Source organism: Phragmites australis, chromosome 21 (assembly GCF_958298935.1).
Source record: "Phragmites australis chromosome 21, lpPhrAust1.1, whole genome shotgun sequence".
NCBI classification, from domain to species: Eukaryota; Viridiplantae; Streptophyta; class Magnoliopsida; order Poales; family Poaceae; genus Phragmites; species Phragmites australis.
This window is the reverse complement of record NC_084941.1, coordinates 5,548,649-5,571,573: the sequence shown is the minus strand read 5'-3', so window position 1 is coordinate 5,571,573 and position 22,925 is coordinate 5,548,649. Positions and strand designations below refer to the sequence as shown.

Sequence of the window (22,925 nt, the reverse complement as noted above, 5' to 3'; positions counted from 1 at the left end):
TCTCTCATGACCGTGAGCACGGCTGATATATCAGATTTTACACTTTGCAGAGGTTGTCCAGCTTTCCTCATGAGTCGTGATTTCCTTGTTGCCGTGTCTGTGAAACACTTAACACACGCCAGTGGCGGAGGCCGCTAAGGAAGAAGTCAAAAAAGCTGCTAGAGATCAGCATCATCCGAGAGGTCATACACTCTGAGTGGCTCTCAAACCCCGTCCTAGTCAAGAAACATAATAGGAAATGACACATGTGCATCGACTTCACATCACTCAACAAAGCCTGCCCCCGAGATCCATACCCTCTTCTTCGCATCGACCAGCTGGTAGACTCCACCGCTGGCTGTGAGTTGCTGAGCTTTCTGGACGCGTACTCTGGATACCACCAGGTGTGGATGGCTATGGAAGATGAGAGCAAGATTAGCTTCATCACCCCTTTTGGGATATACTGCTACGTTCGGATGCCTTTTGGCCTCCGAAATGCCGGAGCCACTTTCTCCCATTTGGTACACAAGATCCTAGAGCAACACTTAGGCTGCAACATCGAGGCCTACGTCGATGACATTGTTGTGAAAAGCAAGCTCAAGGCTGATCACGTTGCTGACCTTCACGAAACATTTAACAGCCTCCGGGCTGCAGGCGTGTGACTTAACTTGAGAAGTGTGTGTTCGGCGCTAAGGCCGGCAGGCTGCTGGGATACCTCGTCTCTCGGAGGGGCATCAAGGCTAACCCTGGCAAGATCTGTGCCATCATGGAGATGTCACCCCCACCAGTGCGAAGGGGGTCCAGCGCCTGGCCGACTGCCTCGCAGCCCTTAGCCGTTTCCTCGCCGAATCCGCTGAGCATAACCTTCCATTTTTCAAAACACTAAGGGGCTCCGAACCTTTCTGATGGACTCCAGAGTGCCAGGCCACCTTTGAGGCCCTTAATGCCCACATTTCTGACCTCCAGACGCTCACAATACCCCTTCCCGGTGAAGGGTTCCTCCTGTACTTATCCGCTTCTACCTCCATCAAAAGTGTTGCACTAATACAGGAGGAGGAAAGTGAAGGTCGTTCAGCACAAAGGGTCGTATACTATGTATCAGAGGCCCTGGCTGGAGCCAAGACGCGCTACACCGAGCTTGAGAAGATGACAGATGCCATCTTGGTGGCCTCACGCAAACTCAGATACTACTTCCTCATCCGCGACATCACTATACCAACCTCATACCCGCTTGGTGACATGTTTCACAATCAGGAGGCGACCGGGCACATCGGCAAGTGGGCTATGGAACTAGCCCCGTTCGTGGTAAGGTTTGTGGCCCGTACGGCCATTAAGTCACAAGTCTTAGCCGTCTTCATTGCCGAATGGACTCCAGCACCCGCCGGACCTCCCACGACCCCTCCTCAAGATGTATGGACAATATACATTGACGACACATATGGCTCTGCCGGTGCGGTCCTCATCTCCCTTATGGGCCAGCGGGCCACTTTCGCCACCCGCTTGGAGTTCAAGACCACCAACAACATCACCGAATATGAAGCCGTCCTCTTGGGCCTTTGAAAAGCCCAGGCCTTGGGAGCCGCCAGACTCATCATCAAGACCGACTCTCAGATCATCGCTGGGCACGTGGACAAGAGCTTCCAAGTTCAGCATCTGGATCTGGCAAGATACCTCGAAGCCATCCACAAGGCTGAAGGATCCTTTCGTGGCATATCAGTACGAAGCATACCACGAACGGACAACGAATAGGCAGACACTCTGGCAAAGGCCGCTGCTGGGAACAGAGACAAGCCAGTGGGAGCCTTCTTCGAGGTCCTCCACCGGCCGACAGTCGGTACCCCAGACAAGACGGTCGCTATCGTGCTCCCCATTGGACCCCTGGGCTGGAGCCCCCCCCCCCCCCTTTTATCATTCCTAAGCAGAACAGAGGAGCTAGACGACCCCATCGCACTCCGCCGCATTGAACATCATGCCAGGGGCTACCTCCTTGTTGATGGGGCCCTATATATGGCGGGGTTCTGCGCTCCCCTCCTCCGCTGTGCCACCAAGCAGGAGGGGGCCGACATCCTCCGGGAAATTCACAAAGGACTCTGCGGCAATCATCTGGCGCCTCGTGCCCTGGCCGGCAAAGCACTCTGTCAGGGGCTCTACTGACCCACGGTTATGTTCGATAAGGAGGAACTCGTCCACACCTGCCAAGGATGGCAATGGATAGGGCGTCAAAGTCATAGGCCTGCGGCTCTCCTACAGCCGATCGCTCCTGTCTGGCCCCTAGCACGTTGGGGAATAGGCTATGTAGTCAGAACCAAAGTTATAACTTTTTATTTGTTGATGTATTTTGGTAGGTATGGCGTCATGACTACTGAAGGGGATCGGTGACGTCCTAAGAGGGGGGGGGGATGAATTAGGACACTTAGAATCTATTCGACACCAAAAACTACACAAGATAAACCTATATCAATTTCTATTTAAATGTGCTCTAGGTTTATCTAGTATGTCTACTCTACCGATCAAAAGAGCTTGCAACCTATCTAGGAAGATAAATTGCAAGAATGCAAATGCGGAAGCGTAAATAAGGTAGAGAGAGCAAACTAGGCACAAGGATTTTTATCCCATGGTATCGATGGCATGAATGCCACCCCTAGTCCACGTTGGAGCTCCACAAAGGATATGCTCCCGGTCGGCACCCGGTCACGACCTTTGAGCTACCAAGTCACAAAGACAAGGCCTCCACCTGAATGAGCCACCAAGCAACCAAGGAAAGGTCTCACCATTAGCCTCTCTTTCGGTTCCTCGCCGCCGTGATCACTTTGGAGCTTGAGCCACAAAGGCAAGGGTCTCCGCGTCCCCGCACAATCGCCTTGCCGCCGCTCCACACCAAGTCGGAGGGTCAACAAGCTTGCCAGTGAGTCACCAAGACTCCAAGGTGCCGGCATACCAAGAGGTACACTGTTGGATCACTCCTTGATCCATTCTCTAGGCAGCAATCACCTAACAACACACTCTCTAGGCCTATAAGCACTAATCACTCTCTAATAGTGTGCTTAATCGCATTGGATGATCACTTTAAGCACTTTGCTGGCTTGGATGTCTTCTCAGGGCTCCAGCTACTTCAAATTACTGAGTGGAGGGGTATTTATAGCCTCAACCCCGCAGACTAGCTGTTAACCCAACGGCTCAGAAAAGTTGTTAACATCGGATAATCCAGTGAGAACAATCGTACTAACACCGGATCATACGGTGAGTACACTCACAAACTAGCTGTTGGAACCCCCACTCAAGTCTTCCGTGAACATTGGATACTCCGGTGTATACTCCATCTTCATCACCGGACTTTCTGGTGAGTATACCTTAGCCATCCGAGCCAACATCTTCTCTGTGTAAATTGCTTTGGTGCCTTCTCCAGTGCTTATCAATTCATCACCAGACTATCCGGTGAGCAATCCTCAGCTATTCAAGCCAAATGCAGCCCTCTATGGAAAATATGCTCTAGTGTACACATGACTTCATCACCGGACCATCCAATGGCTGGAGCTTCGCCTGCCTCTTTGTATTGTTCATTGTCCGATGTATTGTCTGGTGTTCATTCCATTCACACCGGACTATCTGATGCTTTGAACTTCGATCTTCCACAGCTGCAACCTTCTCTGGAAATAATACTCCGGTGTGTATCTTCATCTGACCACCAGACTATCTGGTGAGTTGTTCCATTCTGCCTTCTGGACATAAACACTCCGGTGTTTCCAACACTCGATCACTAGACTATCCGGTGAGGCTTAGCCTTCATTCTTCAGCACAACACCTTCTCTGGAAGAATTGCTCCGGTGAGCACTCTGCTCAAACATCGGACCTTCCGATGAGGTCAAATGCCTCTGGATACAATGCTCTGGTGTGTTCAACTATGTGAACACCGGACCATCTGGTGAGTTCATTTCTCCTGGGACTTTTTCCAATTCAACCAAACTTTGTCCCGGCTTCGGTGGCTTCTTCATGTATTGCATCCATGAGATCTACTAACATATATTCATGATAAACATGTTAGTCTTATTAACTATTTTGTCATTAATCACCAAAATCATAATCATAGCCTAATAGGGTCATTTTCGCTACAACTACCAACATAGCAGAGGTTACAATTGGGTCAGGGCTGCGTGCACTGCCTCTTATTGCAATCGTTGAGAGCATGTTGTACGGCCTGATCGAGTACTACCAAAAGAGGCATGCTGCTGCTGTTATTCACTATACAACAATACATACACCGTATGCCAGCTGAATAATGGAACACTTGCAAAAGAGGAACAAGAAGGCAGTACAACACATGGTTCATAGCATGGACGTCAATGAGCATCGCTTCGAGATAACCCTGAGATCAAAAGGAGGAGTGGGGAGCGATACCAGAATTGTCACTCATGAGGTAAACCTAGGACAGGTTTTGAATGGATGGTGTGAGTTCACCTGTAACAAACCAAAGCTTTTACATGTCCCCCGTTCTCGTGTGCTGGCTGAATTATTATAAGTGGGTGTGGGAACCACACTATACGTGTCACAATTTTACTTGAAGGAAAATATGGTGTAAACCTGGACTGGGAAGTTCCATGGATTCAATGCACATAATGACTTCACAGTTTATGACAGAGATATGCCGATATGTTTGACCCCTATGACGTTGCTTAGACATGTCCATGGGAAAGGTGGTCGGCCACAGACTAGATGTATTCACAATGATATAGATGAAGCTGAAGTTGGTAGGCCTGTGAGGAGGTGCACTGAGTGTGATGAGTTTGATCGTAAGGAAAGGATGTGGGAGCAGGGCCATTCACCGGTAGTCGATGTGGGAGAGGTGTCCGTGGAGGACAAGAAGTGGACATGATTGGAGCAGGCCAAGAGGGATATGCTATCTAGGAATTATGTGTTTCTATAGTTATATGTGTATGATTTATGTTCCTGATGTAAGAACTATGTGGTATTATTTGTGTTTCTTCTGTCATATTAAGTTTTTTGTGTATTATTTATGTTCCTAATGTAAGAACTATGTGGTCATCTATTTATAAGAACTATTGGTTATATGTTGTTCCTATTAATTGTTGTATTATGTGTGTAACATTTGTGCTACCTCTTTGGCAGGGATGGAGCCATTGTACGAGCTTCTGGACCGTTCTTTGGAGCAGCATCGCCGTGGCTTCTTACAAGCCATGCGTGGCCCTATGACCATTCCTGTGTTGACAGTCTGTGCACCAAAAACGTCTTGGGCAACTTCACCCCTAGTGGTTCAATAGGTTGTACACATGGTTCAATATGCCTGCAACAACATTTAATTTTTTATCTTAAATAATCATGTGTTGTATTTGCAGGTTGGCTCGTGTCGGACTTCTTCCTCTTGCACGGATGATTCAGGCCACAGATAAGGATGTGGGTCCGCAAGAGGTGGTTGAGGGTGATGAGGACAACGGCCTCCAGGAGCAGTCACGACGATTCCCATTTGACCGTTCCCTTCTATTGGCTTGGTGGACTGATGGAGGGCGGAGACACACACGTTCCACATGCCATTTGGGAGATGACAGTCAGGCTATAGGACATCTTCATGCTCACTAGGTTATCGATTTCTGATGAACCGATCGGTCCCTCGGTCACCCCACTTGGTTGGTAGCAGGACTTGTTTGAGAGGTTTTAGGGAGTTCTACCGGAGCCACTACACGGGGACGTCTTGCCCATTCTGATGGATCATGAGCTTGGGCCCAAGAAGCAGTGGTTGGAGCAGTTTAAGGTTAGTAATATTTTTTATTGCTTCGTTAATTTCATACTGCAAGTGGTTTGTCCATTTATTATCGGTAGGAACAATTGTCGAATATCTAATTATGGGGTATATACGCATGAGGAGTATACCATATACGGACGGGGTATACCATGTGCATACGTAACAACTCCGGATATTACGGAACCGAATTTGCGGTACCTGATACACCCGAAATCCAGGAGGTGTATACTGGGAAGATCTCGATTGGTTACCCAACTCGAGATGACTTGTATCCAGGGTAGATCTATCTACTTGGACGTCAAGAAAAAGAACTCCCTATCGACTACAGCTGGATAGGAGACAGCATCACCCCTATATAAGATGGGGACCCAGATTCCCGGGAGAAGGGGCCCCAACTTGGCGCAAGCACCAAGACCATAGGAGATACTCGACGACTTCATCGCTAGCCTAGCTTAGATCCGATCTACTCCTTGTAACATGTCTAGACATATTGCTTGTACTCGAGTGAATACATATATAATCATCCACATAGGACATAGGGTATTACTCCAGCCGGGGGTCCAAAACTGTATACCGCCAGAGGCATCCGTAGTTGGAACCTTGCGTGCCGCTGACACGACTCTCTATCGACGGACCTCAGGAGGTCAGGTGCCTTCTAGTCTTCAGCGATGACTTCCGGTGGGCACGCCTCCACCAGCATCGATACCGAGATCGAGGGATGAACTTTCTTGGGGCAGTCATCATGAGGCTTCATCGGCTCGAACGCAGCCAAGCCTTGGCAGTGATGTTTTCAGTACCCCAGATGCTAATGTTCAGGGGGCTCATTTGATTCTAAGATCCCTTCCGGAGTTGGATCTTATGAATCCCTTAACCTCTATGGTCAATCAGATCAAGAACCTACTCGATGCAGCTCAGATCCAAGCTACTCGAGCAAACAATCCTAGCGGCTCTAGGCCCCCCCAGCCGGCTAGGCGTTGGTTCGAGGAGCTGTGGGCGTGGACGCTCTCGAGTGGAGGGGTCGCAAGCAGGAAGCTCGGGAGATCGAGCTCGAGCGCAACCTTGCGGGCCAAACTGTAACTGCCCTATCCATAGGCGTGGAAACCAGGAAGACCTGAGAAACCGCATCCCTCATAATTGGCACGATCTATGTACAGTGATAGACAACCGTCGTGAGGAACGTCATGAAGACAATCGTCGTTATCATGACCGCAGATCTTCAGGATGAGATGGTCGACGTGATTCCCCTGCTCGAAGGAACATGCGTGATAGTCCTCCCGCACCACCTCCTGAAGACTTCGACGGAGGCTGCGAAGCTTTGGTACACGAGCTTCGGTCGATACGATGGCCCGAGAAGTTCAAAGAAGGCCCGATCCAGAAGTATGATGGGAAGATCAATCCCAATGAGTGGTTACAGATCTATACCACTATTATTCGAGCAGCCGATGGTGATAGCCGAGTAATGGCCAATTACCTATTAACTACCCTCGATGGACCTACCAGGTCCTGGTTGTTGAACTTGCTGCCCAACTCAATTTGATCGTGGGCAGAGCTCAAGGCTCAATTCATCTCCAACTTCCACGGTACGTTCAAGCGCCTGGGGATGGAAAATGATCTTCATCAGCTGAACCAAGTTGAGGACGAATGACTCCGAGATTTTATTTGCCAGTTTAGCGATAGGCATAATACGTCCCGGACATCTCCAACGAGTCAGTCATCATCGCCTTCAAGCGAGACATCAAGGACATGGGTCTGCTCAGGAAGCTGGCTACTCGGAAGATCCACATGGTCAAAGAGCTATTCGAGTTGGCCGACAAGTCTGCAAAGCGAGCGAAAGCCTAGGTACATGCTAAGAACCCTCAATCTAGCAAGGACAAGCCCGAGTCCTCGAAGAACAGGGGGAAGAAGAACAAACCTGGTGACAAGCTCAAGGGTCCGGATACAACCATAGCCGCGGTCGACAGGAGCAATTTGCGCAACACTGGGGACAACACAGGCCTGAGTTGAGGTGGTTGGAAGTTGTGTCCCGTCCATTGGACCAATCAACACAACTTCAATGAATGCCATGCCATCAAAAAGAAGGTCAATGAAAAGCTCAAGGCCACCATTGCTGAGCATAACAACAAACGGGCCAAGCCAAATGCTAAAGGTGATGAGCCCGAATTCCACAAGGCCGACCAAAGTTTAGCACACATCTTTGGAGGATCTGCCGCGTATGAGTCTGAGAGGCAGTATAAGGCGATCGAACGAGAGGTCAATTTGGCTCTGATTGGACCTACTCGATACCTCAAGTGGTCAGAGGTTCCGATCACCTTCAATCAAGTCGATCAAGGAATCCAAGCTTGTAAGTCTTGCTGATGCTTCCAAGTCCAACGATGCTGCCAAGGGTGAGACCAATGACGGCGCCAACAACAAAAAGACTAATGGTGGTGTTAAGGCAATGCCCCTCGACCTGACTGAAACAGCCAAGAAGTTTAAGGTTGGGGCTAACCTCGACTCCAAATAGAAACTCGAGCTCATCACTTTCCTCCGGGCATACCAAGACGTGTTTGCATGGCAACCATCTGATATACCTGGAGTCCCTAGGGAGGTGATCGAGCATCGACTAGTTGTTAAATCCAACTCCAAACCTCTGGTGCAGAAGCAGCAAAGATTTTCGAAGGATAGGAGGCAAGCCATCTAGGAGGAGGTCAACAAACTCCTAAAGGGGGGCTTTATTTGAGAGGTTCGTCATCCTACATGGCTCGCAAATCTCGTCCTCGTCAAGAAGGCTAATGGCAGATGATGGATGTGCATCGAATTCATCGACCTCAACAAAGCCTATCCCAAAGATATTTTTCCTCTTCCTCGCATTGACCAGATCGCCGACTCTACGGTAGGTTGTGCATTACTGTGTTTTCTAGATGCCTATTCGGGGTATCACCAAATTAGCATGGGAGTAGAGGATGAGGAGAAAACTGCTTTTACTACTCTTTTTGATGTATTTGGCTATGTAAAGATGCATTTTAGTTTAAAGAACACTGGTGCTACATATCAACGGTGTATTCAGAACTATCTACAACCCTAGATTGGCGCAATGTGGAAGCTTATGTCGATGATATTGTTGTCAAGTCGAGAACCGGGGATGCATTGATTGACGATCTCAAGGAAACATTCGACAACCTCAGGAAGTATCGTATGATGCTTAACCCGGAGAGGTACATATCTGAAGTATCGTATCATTGAGCTCATCATTTCTTCCGGCGAATGGATAAGCGTTGAAGAAACAAGGCCAAGTGTGGTCGAGGACCACTGGACGTTCTTCTTCGATGGATCGCTCACACTTCAGGGCCCGGGGGTTGGCATTGTACTCAAATCTCCGACGGGCGATGAACTCAGGTACGTTGTTCAATTAGATTTTAAAGATTCCAACAATGTTGCAAAATACGAAGGACTGGTAAACGGGCTCTGCATAGCTGAATCACTTGGAATCAGACAACTTCTCGTGAAAGGGGACACACTGCTAGTCGTAAACCAAGTGCAAAAGGAGTATCAGTGCTCGGACGACAGCATGGTGACTTACCTGAACGAGGTGCGAAAGCTCAAGCAGAAGTTTGAAGGGCTAAAAGTAACGCACATCAGAAGGAGTGACAACTCTGGTGCGGATGAACTTGCTCGACTCGCTTCTTCTCGAGCTCCAGAACCTATAGGAGTCTTCGTTGAGAAACTCCTCAACCCATCTGTCCCGATAGTTGAACGAACGGATGCTACCCAACTCGACCAGCAGTCTAGTCCAGTCAGCGAGGCAGAACCTGTAGACACGGATGCTGCACTACTCGAACACGAACCGACTTGGATGATTCCGTACCAAGCCTATCTCGAGGGGCGAGACATCCCTGACGATGATGCATCTGCAGAGAAAATTGGTCGTAAGTCCAAGCTCTACGCTTTGGTAAACAACAAGCTCTACCGAAAGGGGAGTAACAGAATCTTGATGAAGTGCATCACTCAGGAAGAGGGCAATAAAATATTGCTCGATATCCATGGAGGCATGTGTGGTAATCATGCGTCTTACCGCACCTTGGTCAGAAAAGCTTTCCGCTAAGGATTCTATTGGCCGCCGAACGATTCAATTCCGCTTCTCCTCGCTATAAAATCTCAATTGGATCCTCGGCCGAGCCTCCTCACCCTCCACCGCGTCTAATTTCGCAAACCTCATCCAATTTCCTCAAGCCGAGAGCCCTAGCACCGTCGCGGACTTCTTCCGCTCCCCGCCACCGTCGCCGAGTCACTCTGCGCCTCCCCGTCGCCGTCCAAGTACGCGACGCCGTTCTCCGTCCGCATCTCGTCATCCCCGACCAATCATCATTGAGTTCCATCGCTGCCACCGAGCTTCCTTCGCCGCCGAACCTCTTCCGTAGAAGCCCACCGTCGCCGAGCCGCTCCGGTCTTCCCTGACGCCCGCAACCCCCTCAATCGAGTTCGCCACCCTCGTATGGTCATGGTCCGCCGCTCGCCGTCGACTACCGACCACCGTAGCTTCGTCCCCGTCTGTCTCCGGCCACCCTCCGCCGCGCCCGCTCGTCGCCGTCGCCTTCCCGCACCGGAGCCGAGGTAGGCCACTCCTCCGCCGTCCGATCGCATTCGTGCGGTTCAGATTAGAAGTAGCTTACCCCTTCGCCTCAAGTAGATCTCAGCCGTCTGTTTAGAATCGTGCGGCTCCGATTTATTGTGGTGCCTTGTCACCCCCTGTTGCCTAGTCACCCTGCCACGTGTGCGGCCACGTCATCGTTTTGTCTGACGTGGCTGTCCAGTCAACCAGCCGAGCTAAGTCAGCAGTGACCTCAGCGATTACGCAATAATTTGATTTTCCCGTTAGAAAATAATTCGCGATAATCCGATTATTCCAAAAATAGGTTTTCTTTAATAGGAAAATTTCAGAAAAATATAAAATAGTTTAGATAAATATTTATAAATGTTTTAACTCTGTTTTTAATTCTGTAAATGATTATTTAATGATTTTCTAATCTAAAAATTAGTGAAAAATAGTAGAATAAATTTATAAATTGGAAAAATGATTTAGAAAATATAGATTAATTATGATTATGTTTAGAAATGATTTCTTTAATAAAATAAATTCTTTAAACTTATATTTATGCATATAAAAATTACTTTATTCCTAGAAAAATGCAAATAAATTCCATAAAATTGTTTTAATCATTTCTATGCTATAAAATTATTCTGAGAAATTATAAATAAATATTTTAGACCTTTTAAAAATTATATTTAATTCTAGAAAATAGTTTTCATTGTTTTAATCGTATAGAATTTCGTTTGACCGTAGTTTTCACTTCGTTGCTCCAATTTGGGCGGTTTTTGCGCCCAAATCTTCCTGTTTGTGAGCCCTAACTTGTTCCAGTGTTCTTTTTGTGTGTTTACTTTGTTTAATGTCTGTTCTTAGTGGTGCTTGTTTGCTCGCTTGTAGAGGAGTTTGTTCTGGAAGCATTCGAGAACGTCCAGGATCAAGACTTCAGAGATTTTGAACAACTCATCAGAGAAGGCAAGTGTCCTTGAACATTCTGCGCCTACTTTTATAAAGTTTTGCTTTACAAATTGCATGCTCGTCAACATGTTATCACATTGTTAGGGTTTACTAGTTTTTCCTCAATCTTCCTTTAACCGTAGATGGGTTTTTCATGTTGGGTAGAAAGTGCTTAGTGATGCTTACTCTTGGGTAGCATAGTTGAATTATGTTGATATTAATGAAACTTGGTATAAGTGCTTAGTCTAAGATAGTAGGGTTTGGGCAATTTGGCATGTTGGTTGGCCTGTGGATGTGTTCCAGGCAGAATTGTGGGCTTTCAGATATTTGGTTATTACCCTGTTGATGGGTTGATGGCAGTCTTGACCAGACCATATTAAGGACCGGTTCGTGGAGCGACCACCCATAAAAATAGTACAACCACAAGCCCGGTATGGGACGGGCCTAGCCTAGTAATTCGTTTCTTTCTCAGCATCGTGATGATCACTTGGTGATATGGGGACAAAAGGGTGTACTTCCTAGAACCGTAAGACGCAAGAGGGGGCTTCTGGGGTGGAGGGTGTACTCCACTTATGTACGACGGTGAAACCTCAGCGGGTCATCACGTGCTTAGAGAGGCGTTAGAAAGGCTTTGCAGTGGAATCCTGGCCGCACACCTCGGAAGTGTGTAAGTGTTTGATCGACACGGGCAAAAAGGAGGACACGTCTTGTGGGTAAAGTGTACAACCTCTGCAGAGTGAAAACTGAATATTCAGCCGTGCTCACGATCATGAGCAGCATGGACTCCTCACATGATAAGTCGGGTGGTTCTTCTGGTTAGACTTGGGTTGGAATTGGTGGATCACAGTGGTGGGAACTGTGATTCCAGTTATCTTTGTTTAGAGGTGGATGGAACATCGGTTGAGGAGCAAGGTGGTGGGAACCTTGGCTCTTACCTTAAAGAAATTATTCACATAGAAGTAGTTCGCCTTTACAACTGATTACAAATAAAATAGCATTTATGCCGATAAACCTTTTGAGTTAAGCCTACCTTGATTTTTGGCCCTATATCATAGTTTTTTCCACACTTGCTGAGTATTATATGTACTCACGCTTGCTCTCTCCCCCTTATTGATGTCTCGACTTAGATGCTGAAGACTACGAGGACTTTCCTGATGATGGAGCAGAGTTCTAGGCAGGCGGCTTTTCGGTCGACTTCCTATGGAGTTTGGGTTTCGCGCTGAGTTTATTTTTTTTTCCGCTGCTTTGTATTCTTCTTTTAGACCCTTGGGGTTATTGATGTAATAAAGTACGTTGTGATAATGGATATTGCGTCTGCTACTCGCTTATGATGTCACTACGTGTATGTATCTTGATCCTGGCATACATGTAGTTTACATTCGATTTAGTCTTAAAATCGGGTGTGACACTCTCTCTTTTTCTCCTCTCTCTTCCTTCTCTCCCTTCCCCTCCCCGTGACCCCGCCGCCTGCCAGCGCCGCGCCGCACAGTCCCGTCGCCATGCGTTGCAGGCGGTCCTCGCGCCCCATGCCGCCGCCTCGCACCCCGCGCCGCCACCGCCCCATCGCCCCTCCCACTCCCTCTCGTCCCTCCACCTCGTTCTACCTGTCGGGAAGACCCGAGCTGGACTAGCTCTTCTCCTCTCTCACTCTTTTATCCCTCTCTCCTGCGGCTGAGAGCTAGGCCCCGCTGAACCGAGCCGAGCCGTCGCAAGTCGAACCGAGCCGAGCCGTCGTAAGCTGAGCCGAGCTGAGCCGACCGATAAAAAAAAACCAAACCGAGCCGAGAGCCCGAGCCCCGAGCCGTTTCAAACAGAATATTCCAGGAATATTCCCCCCTTTTCTTTTTTCTGAATTTCTCTCCCGGCAAAACTTCCGAAGCCATTTCTCCTCCATCCTAACTCCGTTTTCAACGATTCTTCCATCGATATTCATCTAAATTCGAGATCTACCCAATCATATCAATTTCATAATTTTTGTAAATTGTTTAGTCATTATTTTAATCGTTTGATTGATTGTGTGTGCCTTTGTCGTTGTTGCGATTATTAGAGGAAGGAGCATTCGAGGAAGACCCCGATGATCCGGAGTTTGAAGAAGGAGCGGACGAGGAATTCAACAAAGGCAAGTCCTACAACCGTTGATCATATTGATCCTATATTTTCAAATACAACCCGTAGAGCCATTGTTTCAAACCATACGGATATGCATGATTAAGCTAATAGTGGTGATTTTAAAGAAATGCTAGAATAGTTATGACCTAGCTTGTTTATTCCATACCTTGTTATTGTTACCTTTATTCCGTTGAAACCCTAGAAGGTCGCCAACATCAACTATAATGATTGTTTGGATGAATGCTTGTTTACTAGTATGCTTATGATTGCTTTGCTAAAAAAAAGAACTAGATTCTTTACATATGTTAATCATCCCTTTTCGAAAATGTGAAGTGATGTATGCTTGGTGCATGTGCGTGTAAAACTTGTGTTCTTGGGGAAAACTCTAGAGTAGTGTTGACGAGGGTGAGTAAGGTACCCCACAAAGGTGGGAACTACCTTGGAGCAAGATTCGCCTTTGTGGCGTTCTTGCTGGGAGACTCTTGCCTCGGTCGTATAAGGACCGGTTCGCTGTGACATCTTACCTAGTATCCACTCGTACAACCACATGGTCTGAATGGGCAGGACTTGACCTAACCCCTCCGACTTAGTTCGGTACCCACCCGGAGGCCGGTAGTGGCAATGGGGACCAGGAGAAGACTTGGGTGGTACATAGCCCAAGGTCCGGCTGGTGATATTGTAAGGCTATGTCAGAGCCTTGGGATTGCTAAGTGGTCTTTCCCGTGGATCTTCTAAGGCCCCTGGTATCTTAGCGCCCCATGGGTGGATATTGCGACTACGTTGTGAGGTCGTTGCGTCTCGTTATGACAACTTCACCAGTTGCTAAGTTGGGAGCCTATGCATATCTTGTGGGTAAAGTGTACAACCTCTGCAGAGTGTTAAACCTATTCGGATAGCCGTGTCCTCGGTCAAGGACATGCTATGGTTTGGTCACAATGATTAGCTTTTCGGCGTGAGTACCTCCTTGGTGTGTGAGTGGGCAGTGTGCCCGTATTTTCGAAAAGAAGGGTTTTGGCTTTGTGCCCTAAGCATCCTAGACTGTGTGTCCGCTGATAAAAGACTTGTGGGAACTGACGGGATGGAAGTATCTCCCCCAGGGCCGTCAACCCCGTAAGCTCAACTTGCATGTTCTCTTCAGAAATGCTTTTAAAAAAAAAGGTAGTCTTTGCAAAATGAATCTTGCATAAAAAAACTAGCTTTTTGCAAAACCTAAAAGCCTCTACAGCCTTATCCTTAATCTATCCATAAGCATCTAATATTCCCCCTTGAGGTAGGACTTGCTGAGTACCTTATATACTCACACTTGCTAATTGTGGACCCAGATGATACAGAGGCCGACTTCCTTGAAAGGGAAGATGAAGAATAGAGAAGCTGGTTTCGTCTGCACTCAAGCTGCCTGTAGGGCGTGAGTCGCTTTTGCGTTGTTCCCGTTGTGCTGTGAGGGTTTGTTAATTATACTTACGGACCTCTATTGTAATGAACTCTGTATTGTACCCTATTATCGTATTTAATCGATGTATGTCTGTGATGTCTACTTCTGTTGAAAATTTATGCGTACCAGCTACTGATCCAGGGACTGATATAAGCTACACAAGATGACCCGAAGGAGGGGTCCGACAACTATCCAGTCCAATAATATTTGTATAAGAAAGATGCATCCACATCAATGACTGAAAACAGGGAAATATCCTAGGCCAAGACTCCAGAACAGTAAAACAATAAACCTAACCTAAATTTTAGGAACAGCCTATGTTGCAAGCGGGATACAGAAATCCATAACCACATAGTTCATATTGAATTTGCTTCATTGTTTAGTAACTAAATATAACACTGTCATAAGCTAGCAGGAATTATCAGAAACCATCAATGCAAATCTACAAGTAAATATCACAAAGCAGCAAACAATGGAAGATGTAGCTTGCATCTAAAGATAGACTAAAGATTAGTCAGATTGTATATTACACTCTTCAACTTTTAATGCAGAAACTTACAAGCTTGCAGTCGTTATTGAGAAAGCTCACAGCTTTCGATATCTGGTGAAGCCCCCATGCAAAGTACTCATCTCTGCAACACTATTTATTAGTCGTAGCGAGCATAAAAATCAATGATCCAGAAAACGGACTACAGCACCGAGTCAAAATCTATTAAAAAAAATACCAGAAATTACAGAATCTTGCTTACACAAAAAGACAAGAAGTTTTTTTTTTCCTCGAATACGCAGGAGAGTTACGTATCATTTCATTAAAAAGAAAGAGTAAACCATACAATATCACACCACACACAAAACTCTTATAACATACGTGCCACTGAAAAAACACGGATCATCAAGAAACTAAGGCCTTAAACAAGAAGTTGATGGTACCTCTGTGTGCCACCGAGGTTCAGTTGCTTAAGCTTTTCCCAAAGTGGCACAACTGGCTCTGTTACAATATAAATCGTGTGTTCCATGGCAGGTCCATCAGGAACTTCTGCTTCAGTACTGTGAAGGAAGGACAAGATATTCGGATGCCTCACCTGCAGTAACCACAACAGCAACCATTAGCTGATGCTGAGAAAATATAAAGTCCAATCAACCAAAAAAAACATTTTATACAATAGAAAGTGCTCCTTCCCATGAAAAGTATGACAAAAGAAAATGATACAACAATGGTGAGGATGGAACAGGGCATAGATGTATATGATGCTGAATGACAAAATATGAAGACAATCTTTTTCTTCTTTTTTCGTAAAAACTTTTTCTAGAATTTTTTTTCAAGGGAATTGTATAGGTTTTTTTAAAGACTTAACATTTTACCACCACAGACTACCTCCCCAACTGTGAAAGTTGTATCAGTAATGATCATCAAAACCCTAATGAAGTTAGTAGCTTACTGTTTGTAATCTCTTAACACCATTGCGACCAGCAACCAAGTGCCTGTCCTGAGGATTGCTCCCTGACAGAGAGAAAATTGACACAGGCGATCCATCATCCTGGAGAAGACAAGGCAACAACAATGTTGGCAATGGCATACAGATCTAACAAAATTAAGACAAAGTGATCCTTCGGGGGGGAATCAAAACTCCATTGGGAGAAAAATTAGCACTAATAGTGAAACAAGGACGAACAAAAAGCTCCTGAAGCTGCGATCAATACCACAGTGACAATCACCTGGGTGATAAAAGGGCGCACAATGCTCTAAACCTCTGCATATTTGACAATACATTAAGGATCACTATATGTTATGCAATTCATGCAGGTTTGGCATAAGAACCTAAAAGCTTTTTAGGCAACTCCACACAAGCAATGACTTAGATGTTGCGAGTTCAGTGCGAGACCTCCAGCCCCACATCTACATTAGCATCAGCATTCAGCAATGTGCCAGCATCTAAATCAGCGACTGCAATATGCACAAATACACAACCCTCATATTCAACATCCCAATCACGAATTTCCCACGGCTCATCCCAAAAACATCTCATATCCATGCACTCCAATAGCATCAGAATAAATTAACAACATAGCTCCCCACAGCGAAAATCTCATGAGAAATCTAGATATCTTAACAAAAAGTTATCCACTTCATATAATACAGTCTTAAGTGCTAGTAGCAGTAATATCCTCACTATCCTTAACCCTCCCAGCCTGGATGGCATGCCGCTGTATTCGAGCACCACATGAATTCACAATCAAAGCAGCAGGTCCAGGTTTAAACAACTGAACACAACTACCACACGGAAATGTAAACCAACGCAACCAAAAGATCTCCCATTCGATTAACCAGAGTAGCCGTGAATCAACTGGACACTGAATCCACCAATTCTTCTCCGGAGGCGTTGCTAAAGAGTACAAGTCCAGCACAGTCACACCAACCCCGAAACAGCACTCCAGAGCTCGAACTGCTATAGAGCACAGACCCACAAAAAACAACGCGTATACCGCAACAGAGCACCGGAACCGCACCCCAGAATCCACACTAGCATCGCGCGCACGCTTGGTTCCATCTCGAAACCGACCAGCGGAACCAGCAATACACCGAAACGAACCAGCCTATGAACCTAATCAACGACACAGTGGATACCTCCCCGATCCTACGAGGATCTTATCGGCCCGCCTCCGATCGAGAGCGACGAGAGGGGAAAAGGATGCGGACGCTTACCGCGGTGGTGCGTCCATGAGCCCCAGGCGGAGGCGTAGGGCTCGCCGACGGTATTAGGGGAAGTCCTTGAGGCCCGATCCGGATCCCGCGACCACATCCTTGAGGAACTTGAACATTTCGCTCTAGGCCTCCGGTGATCGATCTCCCGTCGAATTTCGCGCGCGGCGCTTGATCGGCCTCGATCGCCTCCTCGTGGCGGTGGGTGGTCTGCGCGCCGACGGGGTGAAGTCACAGTGGACAAATGGTGTTAAACAGTACCATGTCGTTAGCAATTCTGCTGTAGCAACAGTGCTGCAGTAATACCGTTAGCTACTGTAGCGTTTTTACTGTAGCAAATGGGACTCTACCTCCTTTCCCCATCTGGTTTATTAATTTCAGATACAACTGTTCAAAGTGGAGTGAAATCACTGATTTTATCCCGCTGTAAAATAAGGATCTAGATGGGGTGAGATAAATATGAGGCAGTGGAGGAGTTAGCGTCGAGAGGGGTGAGATGAGATGAGAAGGGGGAACCTGCACGAGGGGACCTACCTGAAAGAGGGGCAATTAACTATTTGCCATCGTCACCAGTGGCGTGTTTTCAAAAGCAATCGAATGGCAATGATTCTCATTTAGTCGATTTACGTCTAGTCTTTAAAAAGATGCGTCGGTATGGTCTGAAAATGAATCCACTTAAATATGCTTTTGGTGTATTAGTTGGCAAGTTTTTAGACTTTATTATACATGTGAAGTGCTTTTGGTGTATCAGTTGGCAAGTTTTTAGGTTTTATTATACATGTGAAAGGCATAGAGATAGATCCTAATAAAATAGAAGTTATACAAAAAATTTAGCGCCTATATATAAAAGAGATATGCAGAAATTTTTGGGCAAAGTTAATTACACGAGGAGATTTATATCAAACTTGTCCGAAAATGTTAGTTCTTTTACACATATACTTCGGTTAGAGAATAAAACCGAATTTACTTGGGGCAAAATAACAGCTTGTATTTGATGAAATCAAGATATATTTGACTACTCCTCTAGTAATATACATACCTTTTCAGTTGTATATTACTACATGAGATGATGTGATTGATGCTATTTTGACACCAGAAATTGATGGCAAGGAGTATGCAATTGCCTATTTGAGCCGACGTCTTTTGGAAAAAGAGACAAGGTATGTCTTTATTGAAAAATTATGCTTATCGCTATATTATGCTTATACAAAGTTAAAATATTTTAAGTGGTAGGATTGGTAAATGAGCTTATGCATTTATAGAATATGATTTGGCTTACGAGTCTTTGAAATTTATGAAATGTTAAATTGTAGTTAATTTTATTGTTGACCATCGGATTGATGATAATCATAATTTAGATGTCGATTTCATATCCATTAAACCATGGAAGCTTTATTTTGATGGTTCGACTTGTGGGATTGGACAAGGTATTGGTATTGTTTTTATTTCACCGAGAGTGCTATTTTTTAAACATCTTGTCGTTTAGAATATTTTTTACCAACAATTAAGCTGAATATGAAGCTCTCTTGTTAGAATTAAAAAATTTACGCTCTATAGGTGTAAAGAACATAGAGGCTTTTGGAGATTCGTGTTAGTTGTGCAGCAAATTTTTGGTAATTATCAATATTTTGATGGGTCACTAAATAGCTATATTGATAAGTGTCTAGACATTATTACTGTTTTAGATGATTTTGTTATTAAACATGTGTCTAGATATGACAAATTTAGAGTTAATGATTTAGCGCAGCAAGCATCCGGTTATCAAGTTAATAAAGGCAAATTCTTTGTGATTGGAAGACCGATGCTTAATTGTATTGATCATTGTGTAGTCGAACATAATTTTATGGTTTCGGTTGTGAGAGAGGTGAAGTTGCTGAATTTGATGATTGGAGAAGACCTCTAGTTGATTATTTGAAGGATCCAAGTAAAAGTGTTGATAGAAAAATTCAGTGGTAAGCTTTCAAGTATACATTATTGAATGATGATCTATATCGCCGAACGATGGATGGTATACTTCTCAAGTACTTGGATTTGGTTCAAGTAAAAGTTGCTATAGGTGAAGTGCATGGAGGCATATGTGCCACACCTCAATCATCACATAAGATGAAGTGGTTATTAAAAAGAGCTGGTTTTTATTGGTCTACCATGCTTAATAATTATTTCAGGTATTATAAAGAATGTGAGGCATGTAAAAAATTTGGTGATATTCAATTAGTTCCTACTGCTATGATGCACCATATCATCAAACCATGGTCGTTCCAAGGTTGGAGCTCATTGGCCAAATACATCCTCCATCATCTAAAGGTCATCGCTTCATCTTGGTTGCTACAGAAGCGGTTCCTTTCAATAACATGATACATAAGGAGATAATTGAGTTTATTTTGGGGCATATTGTTCATAGATTCGGTGTTCCGCAAACTTTAACTACGGATCAAGGTACTTCATTCATGTCACATCAGGTTCATGAATTTGTCGAATCATTGAAAATTAAGCTTCTTAATTCATCTCCATATTATGCTCAGGCCAATGGTCAGGCCGAGTCTAGTAATAAAATTTTGATTAAGCTTATAAAAAGCAAATAGAGGAACATACTAGGAGGTGGCATGAGGTTCTATCGGAGGCTTTGTGGGCATATCATATTTCTAGACATGGTGCAACTAAAGTAACATCATATGAACTTGTTTATGAACAAGAAGTTGTTTTATCTTTAGAAGTGAATCTTAATAATTTGAGATTGATCGAGCAGAATAACCTATCGGCTGCGGATTATTATGATCTAATGATGAACATGATTGATAAAGTGACGAATGAAAAGTTGAAGACTTTGAGGGAGATCGAGAAGGATAAATTAAGGATAGCCAAAGCTTACAATAAGAAGGTAAAAGCAAAGTCATTTCAGATCGAAGATCTTGTGTGTAAGACTATTTTGCCTATTGGATCGAAGAACAACAAGTTTGGCAAGTGGTCTCCAAGTTGGGAAGGTCCATACAAAATTATAAGTATCATTCTTGGAAATTCTTATTTGCTAGAAAGTTTGCTGGGGGAGAGAATGCCTAAAGCTATTAACGGATGATATTTGAAGAAGTTCTATCCTAATGTGTGGTAAGATACTTAAGAAAATATGGCTCATGTATTCGTTACCATCGACCTAAGGAATATTCATGGCCGATGACTTAGTCATCACCCTAAGAAAAATAGAAATAGACAAGATATGCTTTTTGGCACGCAAGCTTCACCAAAAAACAGGATGGGGGTATGTGTTGATGACAAGATTTGCTATGAACAGTACCTCCGACCAGATGAATAGCAACTCGAGTGGTGAACAATAACTCGACCATAAACAGTGTATGCGACCAGTGAACTATGAAGTCCGAACTGTAATAAAGAATACTTAGGGAGATATATAGGAGTTTAAGTGGTCAAGTAGGAAAGATATGTTAGTTACAGAAAGTTTGGAGATTGGAAGGCAAGCCGAATCATATATGTAAGTCATGTTCGGTTTGAATTAGGAGTTCTGATCTTGTACGGCTAAGACCTGCCATCCTTTAAATATAAGAGGGTTATGGTCGATTGAGAAGAATTAACCAATTGATCAAACACAATTACATTACCTTTCATTTTTTTCTACCTCTTGTAATCCTGTTCTTTTTTCTCATCTATATTGCTACAAGTTTTTGATCTGTATGATTAAGGACAAGCCACCGGTCATCCGTGCTCCGACGGGGTCACTTCTGAGCGTGGATGACGACGAAGGTCTGACGACGCAACGCTATGACCGGGGTATTCTAGATGCTCCTCGTCGGATATTACACATGAATTGCTCAGTGTTTGACGTGACATCTTTTCGCGTCAGCAAGGGTGTTTCATGTTTGAAAGGTTCCCATGTCCAGTGCACCAAACGGTTGACCCTGAATTTTCAGTCCTGCCCTGCTCGGGTCACCTCTCACACGCTTTCTTATTTCTTGGTTCCATGGGTTCAGATATCCTTTCAGATTCAGTTTTGAAGACGCGTCTCGGCTGTTTCACTTCCTGAGTTGTGCTCCTTAATTTCTCTGAAGCAGACAGAAAAGTGTTAACATATGCCAAAAATTTTGTAGGATTAGTGTACCCCTCTAATCATTTCAGCACACCACGTCTGCAGTATGTTCAAGCTTAGCTGCATGGCTTCGACAAAGGTATGATGCGAATCCGTTTTGGGTCTTCGATACTCGCCACGTCAGCAAATGAGCAGCATTCGTGCAACCTATGCATTTTTAATGGCAGTTGTAGGACAAGCCAGTGGCCAAAACACGAGACTTCCTACTTAATTGATGTCATAGCCATGAAATGCCGCAGTGACAGATGAGAAATTAAGATTTTCAGAACATCCTGGCTCCTACTACGTAACAATCCTGGTGAGAAATTAGTTAACTGAGGAAAGAACAATTCAAATCATCTGTTAATCAAGGAGAGAGAGAGAGAGAGCAGGACGTTGCACAAGAACAGGACCGGGTCTCCTTTTCGTCAACGGCTGTTTGGAAGCAGCAGTCTGCGCTCTAATTCGTGATAACAGCCTTTCCATTACGATTTTTTAATTAAAAAAAGAAAGTCCTCTTAGTGGCATGCCTCTTTTCTTCAGCTGTTGCTTCCTTGCTGTTTCGAGAAAAGGAGATTGTTTTTTTCTCTCTCTAGTTCTTCCTTATTCAGCTCTCTTTGTGTGAAAGACTATTTTACCTATTGAATCCAAGTACAACAAGTTTGACAAGTGGTCTTCAAATTGGAAAGATCCATACAAAATTATAAGTATCGTTCTTAAAAATTCTTATTTGCTAAAAAGTTTGCAGTGGAGAGAATGTCTAAAGCTATTAACGGACGATATTTGAAGAAGTTATATCCTAGTGTATGGTAAGATACTTAAGGAAATATGGCTGATGTATTCGTTATCATCGAACTAAGGAATATTCATGGTCGATGTCTTAATCATCTCCCTAAGAAAAATAGAAATAGAGAAGATATGCTTTTTGGCACGCAAGCTTTAAAAAAAACAGAGGGCATGTGTTGATGACAAGATTTGCTATAAACAGTATATCTGATCAGATGAACAGTACCTTCGATCAGATGAACAACAACTCGAGGGGTGAACAACAACTCGACTAATGAACAGTAACTCGACTATGAACAGTACCTGTGACCGGTGAACTATGAAGTCCAAATTGTAATAAAGAATACTCGGAGAGATATATTGGAGTTCACATGGTCAACTAGAAAAGATATGTTAGTTACAGAAAGTTTGGAGAACGGAAGGCAAGCCGAATCATATCTGTAAATCATGTTCGGTTTGAATTAGGAGTTCCGATCTTATACGGCTAAGACATGCCACCCTTTAAATATGAGAGGGTCATAGTCAATTGAGAAGAATCAACCAATCGATCCAACATAATTACATTACCTT

At 44.7% G+C, this 22,925-nt stretch overlaps 1 protein-coding gene and 1 long non-coding RNA gene across 2 annotated transcripts; one reads left to right on the top strand and one right to left on the bottom strand.

The window, feature by feature from the left end:
- The first annotated feature begins 245 nt into the window (after window positions 1–245).
- LOC133904074 (uncharacterized) lies at window positions 246–8,237 on the top strand. The gene is made up of 5 exons (XM_062345545.1): window positions 246–590; window positions 1,030–1,289; window positions 5,331–5,388; window positions 7,814–7,984; window positions 8,031–8,237. The coding sequence occupies exons 1-5, from the start codon at window positions 246–248 to the stop codon at window positions 8,235–8,237; spliced, it is 1,041 nt and encodes a 346-aa protein (XP_062201529.1).
- A 7,171-nt stretch (window positions 8,238–15,408) lies between these two features.
- Window positions 15,409–17,788, bottom strand: LOC133903926 (uncharacterized). Its single transcript, XR_009907382.1, has 3 exons — window positions 17,498–17,788; window positions 16,233–16,331; window positions 15,409–15,875 (listed from the first exon to the last, which is right to left on the bottom strand). It is a non-coding gene; the product is annotated as an uncharacterized LOC133903926 (long non-coding RNA).
- Window positions 17,789–22,925: the final 5,137 nt, after the last annotated feature.

Excerpts from the sequence above, each read along its gene's own strand:
- LOC133904074 (XM_062345545.1), top strand. The coding sequence starts at position 246 with ATGTGCATCGACTTCACATCACTCAACAAAGCCTGCCCCCGAGATCCA. Across the intron at positions 1,290-5,330 it reads CTAGCCCCGTTCGTGGTAAG|GTTGGCTCGTGTCGGACTTC; the intron begins GTTTGTGGCCCG and ends TTGTATTTGCAG. Across the intron at positions 5,389-7,813 it reads TTCAGGCCACAGATAAGGAT|GTCAATGAAAAGCTCAAGGC; the intron begins GTGGGTCCGCAA and ends ATCAAAAAGAAG.